The sequence below is a fragment of the Bactrocera neohumeralis genome, unplaced genomic scaffold (assembly GCF_024586455.1).
Source record: "Bactrocera neohumeralis isolate Rockhampton unplaced genomic scaffold, APGP_CSIRO_Bneo_wtdbg2-racon-allhic-juicebox.fasta_v2 ctg1368, whole genome shotgun sequence".
Classification (NCBI taxonomy): Eukaryota; Metazoa; Arthropoda; class Insecta; order Diptera; family Tephritidae; genus Bactrocera; species Bactrocera neohumeralis.
The window spans coordinates 30,311-38,290 of NW_026089699.1; the positions used below are offsets into that span (position 1 = coordinate 30,311).

At 38.5% G+C, this 7,980-nt stretch overlaps 1 protein-coding gene across 2 annotated transcripts; it reads right to left on the bottom strand.

Moving 5' to 3' along the window:
- Positions 1-1,716: 1,716 nt before the first annotated feature.
- Positions 1,717-7,557, bottom strand: LOC126766473 (uncharacterized). 2 transcript variants are annotated; one of them, XR_007668880.1, is made up of 3 exons: positions 4,539-7,557; positions 4,044-4,479; positions 1,717-3,987 (listed from the first exon to the last, which is right to left on the bottom strand). XR_007668880.1 is itself a non-coding variant. In XM_050484249.1 (2 exons), the coding sequence occupies exons 1-2, from the start codon at positions 5,063-5,065 to the stop codon at positions 4,254-4,256; spliced, it is 753 nt and encodes a 250-aa protein (XP_050340206.1). In that variant the 5' UTR covers positions 5,066-7,557; the 3' UTR covers positions 4,037-4,253. The 2 variants fall into 2 exon arrangements, 1 of the variants encoding a protein (XP_050340206.1); XM_050484249.1 differs by lacking the exon at positions 1,717-3,987 and having other exon boundaries at positions 4,037-4,479.
- Positions 7,558-7,980: the final 423 nt, after the last annotated feature.

Genomic DNA, 7,980 nt, shown 5'->3' on the forward strand with positions numbered 1-7,980 from the left:
GATACCTTGTCTAAACGGGTTTTGCTTAATTGATCTGCTATTTTGATAATTGTGTGGCGGAATTTGTTGCTGCTGACTGTAGTTTTATCGTGCATATAGGAATGCCTTGTTGCAATTTATCAGGATTTGTGCAGCCTTTACTGTAATCTTCCCACTAATCATGATCAATTCCTTTATTCCTTCCATTAGATTTATAGCCATTTTCTTTCAGTTTAGTGTTTAAGCATTTGAAGATATTTAGACCTTCTTCTTCTAAGCTTGTGTAATGGCATTCTCGTTCGATGATTGCCGCTGGGGCAGTTGGAGTTCCTGCTTCTAAAGTTGCTAGTCTTTGTTGTTAATCCATAATATAATGGATTGTGGTACAGCTCAGTTTCAGGAGTTATGATTTGTTAAAAAAAATTATATCCTTTATGGAATTATATTCCTTCCCTATATTTGACAGCACACTGCAAGTATTTTTGTATCGAATCCTTATGGGTGTCAATTAATCTTTCAATAGTAAAACATTGTAAATAAATTTTTTAGCATATAGGGTGTCTGGCGTTCTTTATCTATTCACTTTAATGCTATACAAGCAAAACACTAAACATAAAGACGTATATATTACTTTTCTATTAATATTTTTCCTAAAACAACAAGTGAGCGGGGTATTATTAGATGAAGTTGTGTCACCATATTTGGAGATGTCGTGGTTGTTTTGATAATAGAGAGACCTAGTGTTCCATGTATTATTAAAAATGGTATTATTTCTGACTCTATTATATCATTTCAAACTAGAAATGGTGCAATCCGCCCATCGTGTTTTGTTAGACTGTGACAGTTAACACGCTGGTCCGCAATTGATTCCCTATAAATCATGTTATCTGCCACTACAGCTGTCCGTTGTCGTCGGCAAAATTAGAATTAGTTTAAATTGCTGTCGTGAAATAGTGCTGTTGTCTATGATAAGTAATTCTGCACATAAGAACGTGTGTATTTTATTATTTGACAGACGCTGCCGTCTTCAATCTGTTTAATGCAGAAAACCGTCACAATTAAAACGAAGAGTTGTAAAAAACACAATGCAACTACGACGCAATAGCAAATACGCGAGGTGATCAGTGATTTTCTCGCTCATATTTCGTTGCAAACATAGAGTATGTCAGAATGAATGTTTTGCTTTACGTTCTCGTTTTTTGTTGCCTCTCTGATATTTGATATCTCGCCTGTGGAGACTCCACATTGCTTATATCTTACAATTTTTGTTGCTTTCATGTTGACAGCGCAGTTTTAATTCTATGAAATTTTCGAAGATACATATTTTTGCCGACGGCATTTTCATTTGATATGAAAATTTATATTGAATTGTACATTTTTAAAATAATATTTTTTCAAAAAATTATTAAGTTTAAGTTAAACAGAAAAATTATGCAAATTGGTTTGGGAATCTAGCGAAAATCAAAATAGCATTGCTCATTTTAAATTTATTGTTTTAATTGGTATATAAAATGTATTGAAATTATTTTTGTGTTTTGAACATATTTCAATGAACATGACATTATACCCAAATGCTACCTTGAAATGATAAAATAAATTTTTAAAAAACGTTGTTTTGATAACGCCCACATACAGATTTTTCAAAATTTTTTGTCAATGTTAAAGTACATATTTCAATGATATATTTATATTGAATTGATAATAGAAACGTTGTCTTGCGTGAAATTATGTGTTTTGAAATGAAAAGAAAGTTGAATTTACGTTGTGTTAAAAATCATTTATTTTCGATTTTTCAAAATTTTTTTCAATGTAACTCAGCTTGATAAACAACATTTTTTGATTTATTTTCCAGTGAGTAAATGTACAGAGAAGATGGTTTTCCAACTCGTGAACATGCCACGTATAACTGGCCATGCGCCTAACATGGCATTTCCAGATTTATTCCACACATTTCTAGCTACTATCCTTGTGTCTTGTTGTTTGTCATCGCAAATGCAATTTTAACTGGAAACTGAATACGTTTTTACTGATATGGCAACTCGTTGGAACTGAAAGGAATTCGTAGAATCAAGCATTCTGACCCCCTGTATTCGACAGCTGCGTCGCAATCAGTCGGGTTTCATTACACAGTTTCGGCGCATAAAGATTTCGAAACATAATAATGACAGATCCAACCAAGAGACGCAAATGATGCAGCGGCATACCAAACCTTTCCAGAGAATTTAGAAATTCCACCGGATAATTCACGGCTTCGTCTTCATTGTCAAAACGATCGATCGATTAGTATAAGCGTAAACCTCCCGGAATTTGACTCTGAATATTCCTGTTTAAGTCACTAACATCATTATTTTTGGCAGCTAAAATTGCGCGAGAGCAATCGTTGTTACGATAATTTGGCCAATGTTCGGATAAACATTCGTGATTAATTTATCTTTCGTTGAAATGAATTGACAAAAGGCAGGTGGAATTGATATCGAACCAATGGAAGTACCAAACGAAATTTACCCATTTACAATTCTTAGCGAATACGATGTAAAATGCCTTCGGCAATGTCATTTTTGATCGTATCCCATAATTGCCGCGGGTTTGGAGGCTGATATGTCGAAATGATCACCGCGAAAAATGTGCAAACTTCAGTGGCATGCGAAGTAGCTATCGCATCGTCCATTGTTTTATTCTAGTGATTATTATGTTCCAGCAATTGTAATTGCTGGTAGGCTTCTCAAACAATTGCACACACCGTGGTGAGTTTTCTACGGCTGTGTTTGTTTACACTAGATCGACAGAAAACATAAAAGCTGCTGCTTTCCTAAGCCAATTTTGGTTTTTTTTTTTTAATTCTAAATACGCTTATTTTATTTAAATAAGCAAATTACTACTAATTTTTTGTTGGAACGGTTAACCAATTTATATATATCAAAAGATAGCTTACCACCCAGGACTGTATCTTTTTGCATGCAAAAGTTATTCTTGGAATTTTAGTTTCAACTGAATTCCTAATTCTTAGTTTTAAGTTTAAACCTTCATCTGCTCCTAAAAATAACTTACATTGTCTACCCTCATGCGTCGTTTTCGACGCATATGTACTTCCCATTGTTTTTAGTGGAAAATTGGACGGCGAAAACCAACATTATTTTTGTCGTTTTTATTAGCTTAACCGAGAAAATACTGTTTTAATTTTTTTCCAAACTTAAATTAACTTATTTTTTATGCACCTGACGCATACGTTTCGGTTGTGTATGTTTTTGCATGTACCTTTTGAACAAAAGCAACAAATTGTAGTATGCATGTTATTTTTTGAAGCAAAATTACTTTCCAAACACATCGCACATCTTTGCCTTCCTTTAATTTGTGGAGGAACGCTTTTTGATCTTTTCGATGCATTTGGTGAAGATGCCATATCGAGCAAATTCGCGGATGAACTTGACCTCGGCTTTCAAGTTCTACATGTCATAAATGGTCTAGCAAGTGATAATCCTAGCTCCCGTAGAAAGTTCTTTCTTATTGTGGTTTTTTGTGTAGCCTGCCAGTTAGGATTAATTTCCTTGAAAATGATTAATGCATTCAAAGCCGATATGTCAATTATATTAGCAAACACAGCCATCGGCCATCTATTAGTTTTCCTCCTGCAACTGTGGCAGGAAAGCATCTTATCAACCGTATCGACACCGCCTATTTTGAATGAAACAAGCAAATAGACGAATATAAACAAATAAATCGGAACTCATCTATAACAAACCTTTAGTTTTGTTATAATAATTTATAATTGTTGGTAGCTTTTTAACTCCGGGCTCGATTTCTTTAGAGTTATGCAAAGTGCTTTGTCAAATTGTACACTTATTTTTTCTACCAACATATGAAACAAGCGTTGTGTTGCTTGTGAATGCAAACGTTGAATGGTACAAAGGTAGTTTTTTGCGTTTGAGAAGATTTGGCGGAATAGATCTCTTATTTTTCCTCATAGTTCCCACCATCGTGACACTTTTTGTTAGCAATTCCTGGCCGAGACTATATGAAGAAAAAAAATTATCCATTGTCACGTTGTGTCCCTTCAACCCACGAACCAAATCCAAAACAACACGTTGACACTGATTTTTTTCACATGAGCTTGCACCGACTGGTTTACCCAAGTAGGGCTGAATTTTCCAAATATAGCAACCCTCAGAACAGACGCACAACCAAAACTTAATTCCTCATTTCTCTGATTTCGAAGGCATATATTGACGAAATTTGCATCGACCCCTAAAACCCAGCAGCTGTTCATCTACGGTAACTCATTCATGAGGGTTGTAATAATCAGCTAATGAATTCGACCATTTTTCAAAAACATCTCGGATCGGTGCAAATTTATCGTCACATGTTTTTTGCCTCCGGCTGATGGTATCATCAAATCGAATTACTTGATTGATATATTCAAACGTCTTTTTTGACATAATAACCCTAAATATGGGACGACCATACTCTGCATCGAACAAATCAACCGTTGACTCGTTTTTTGATCTAAAAATATACATAACATTTTTGTATAATGGGTTCCTAAATACGCAGCGCTACTTTACCTATATACACCAGTTAAAATCAATATACCGATATAAGCTTGCAACAGACTGGAATCAATTCGCATGAATTCGTCGCCATACTTAGCTTTGTCAAATGCATTTGTATGCTTTGGAATTATGTTTTCTAGATGTGGAGGCAAAAATAGGAGAAAAGCATCTTTTATGTCGTTGACACGGGCTTTTGCAAATCGAGTGACGCCAGGCGAAAGACTGATAACATTCTCATTCCTAAATCTACCACTTTGCGGCTGAAATGGATCTGACTGCCATAGTGTACCATCCTTTGATACGTACAATGGATCGGTATTTGCAGTGTAACCATCACTATCGTTAGCATCAGTTGTTCGAATATAATCCTCACCACCAGAATCACTATCACTTGAAGAGTTATCACTTTCATTCGCTTTTGACCCTTCTGGCTCGTACACTTCATCACTAGCATCAGAAAAACTGCAATTATCTTCTGCTTCACTTTCATTTAGAAAAACTCCTATTTCTTCACTTGACAAATAATTTGGTTGGCACATATTGATTTTTTTCTTTTACATCTCTTTTATGTGTAAATTAATCACAAATTACTTCATCACTTGCAAAAAACCCAATAACTCGCGAAACGAACAGTTTCCCGCCAAAAAACAGATGTTTTCTCATATGCGTCGAAAACGACGCAGGAGGGTAGCCAACGTAATTTTTTTAACACAATCCACAAAAAAAAAAACTTGTGGAACGAAAAACATTTTAAACAAAGCAAATTAATGTTATTAACAAAGTCGAGAAATTCAGTTGACTTCTTGCCGCCTCTTTTCATAAAAATTAAAAAATATTGCTTTTGCGTCGTTTTCGACACGAAGAGTAGATAAAGGTTAAGAAGCGTCACTCATTATACAGACGCCAACAAGAATACAAGTGTTCTTCAATAAACAATCTGTAATTTTATATAATTGTGGTGTTTCATTCGCCACATAATTGGTGACCCCTACAATTGAACAGCAAACGTTAAATGGACCAACAACAAAATTGTGCAACGAAATCGGGCGATGGGTGCCCAGATTGGCAAGACTCAGAGGCTCGACAAAGCATCATTCAACGAAAGCACTTGCAATAAAAATACACCAAGTGCATCACAGGACAATGCTACAAGCTCATCATGTTATTATGATCGAAAATCTGGTCAACGTGCCAAAAAGTGCACATGGCCCTGCACGTTTCAGGGAAACACAAACAGCCCCCAGTAGACACGGCGTATGCTGGTGGCAACATAACACATCGCCGACTATTCGTTTACGACCGCATATCGGGTACGCATTTCCTCGTCGACACTGTCGCGGATATTTCGGTAACTCCACTTTCTCGTAAAAACAAGAAAATGCCAACACCTTTTCGACTGCAAGCTGCAAACGGTAGCGAAATCGAAACCTACGGGGATAAAGCACACACCCTCAATACCTACGGCATCCGATTAATTGCATATTCTGTATAGCTAACGTACCGTATCCAATCATCGGTGCAGACCTCATCCACAAATTTTGATTAGTTGTGGACCTCAAACGATGTCGCTTAGTACACCCTAATTCAGACTCGCACAGTGTAGGCCATTATGCAACCGCCCCCATTACAGCGGTCACGGCCCTAACCGAGAGCAACAAATTCCCTACTACCGGACCATCGTGCATGCAACGTGTTCGACCGCTATGTCCTGAACGCCTCAAAGTGGCCAAAAAGGAATTTGAGCTCCTAATCGATTTGGGTCATGTCAGACCGTCAAATAGCCCCTGTGCTAGTCCCTTACACATGGCCAAGAAGGAAAATGGAGACTGGCAACCATGCGGAGACCACCGTAGACTCAACGAACGAACTAGTCCTGACCGGTACCCAATCTCGCTTTTTCATGATTATGCATATTAGCAGGAAAGAACATATTTTCTACAATCGACCTTAGGCGTGCGTTTCATCATACTCCGGTGGCCGAGGAAGACATACCAAAAACCGCCATAATAACCCTGTTCGGGTTATTCGAGTTCATCAGCATGCCATTCGGGCTCCAAAGCGCGGCACAGTCTTTTCAGCGCTTTACCAACGAAGCCCTCACGGACCTCGATTGCGTTTATGCTTACATCGACAACCTGCTGATAGCATCATCCAGTGAACAACAACACATACAACACCTCCAGTTAGTATTCGAGCGGCTTAGCCAATACGGCCTGTGCATTAATGCGGAAAAATGTGTTTTGGGTGCTTCTAAAGTCGATTTCTTGGGATATAGAATTTCGAAACTCGGTTCCGCACCACTTCCAAGCCGAGTCCAAGCGCTACGGAATTTCCCAAAACCTAAAACAATTTTAGAGATAAGAAGATTCTTCGGCGCAATAAACTTCTTCCGACGACACATCAGAAACGCTCCCGCTGCCCAGGCACCTCTCAACGAGTTCTTAAAAGACTCGAAGAAGAAAAACGATCGCAGACGAGTACCTTGGACAGCAGAATCAGAACAAGCTTTCACCTACATCAAAGAACAACTAGCAGCCGCAACTCTCCTAGCTCATCCATCACCAGCCGCCGAACTTCGGATTACGTGTGACGAAACATAAAAACGTTTGGAGGCCACTTGGATTTTTCTCGAAAAAGTTGTGACCCGCACAGATTAACTACAGCACATATGATAGAGAATTGACAGCTGTATACGAAGCCATCAAGTACTTTAGACACTGGGTTGAAGGTCGTGAGTTTGTTGTCAGGACAGATCATAAGCCATTGACTTGTGTGTTCCATCAACAATCGGATAAATCCTCACCTCGCCAGATCAGACAGCTAGGATTCATCAGCCAATTCACGACTAACATTGAGTACATCTCCGGTTCAGACAACAACGTCGCTGACACCTTTTCACGCGTTGAAACGATGCATCTACCAGCAGTTGTTGACTACAATGAGCTGTCCCGAGCGCAGGCCTCGGACGAAGAGCTGCAGCAAATTCTTTCAAATAACGAAATATTATTAAGGTTACAGACGCTTGCCTTTGATCCCAACGGGCAGACTATTTATTGTGACGTTTCAACAAATAAAATTAGACCATTCGTGCCAGCACCGCTACGTCAGAAAATTTTCCAAACTTTACACAACCTCTCACATCCCAGCGGCAGGGTGACAGTGAAACTAATCGCTCAAAGATACGTATGGCCATCAATGAACAAAAATGTTACGCAATGGGCTCGAGAATGTGTCCCATGTCAACGTTCCAAAATAGGTCGCCATGTACACGCAGCACCCGCCACATTCCCTATTCCGGACGAGAGATGCGATCATGTCCATTTGGACCTAGTCGGACCTTTGCCGGACTCTCACGGATTCAAGTACTGCATGACTATGGTCGACCGATTTACGAAATGGCCAGAAGCGGTACCCATTAAAGACATAACGGCAAGCACGGTTGCCAACGTGTTCT

Excerpts from the sequence above, each read along its gene's own strand:
- LOC126766473 (XM_050484249.1), bottom strand. The coding sequence starts at position 5,065 with ATGTGCCAACCAAATTATTTGTCAAGTGAAGAAATAGGAGTTTTTCTA. Across the intron at positions 4,480-4,538 it reads ATTTTAACTGGTGTATATAG|ATCAAAAAACGAGTCAACGG; the intron begins GTAAAGTAGCGC and ends GTATATTTTTAG.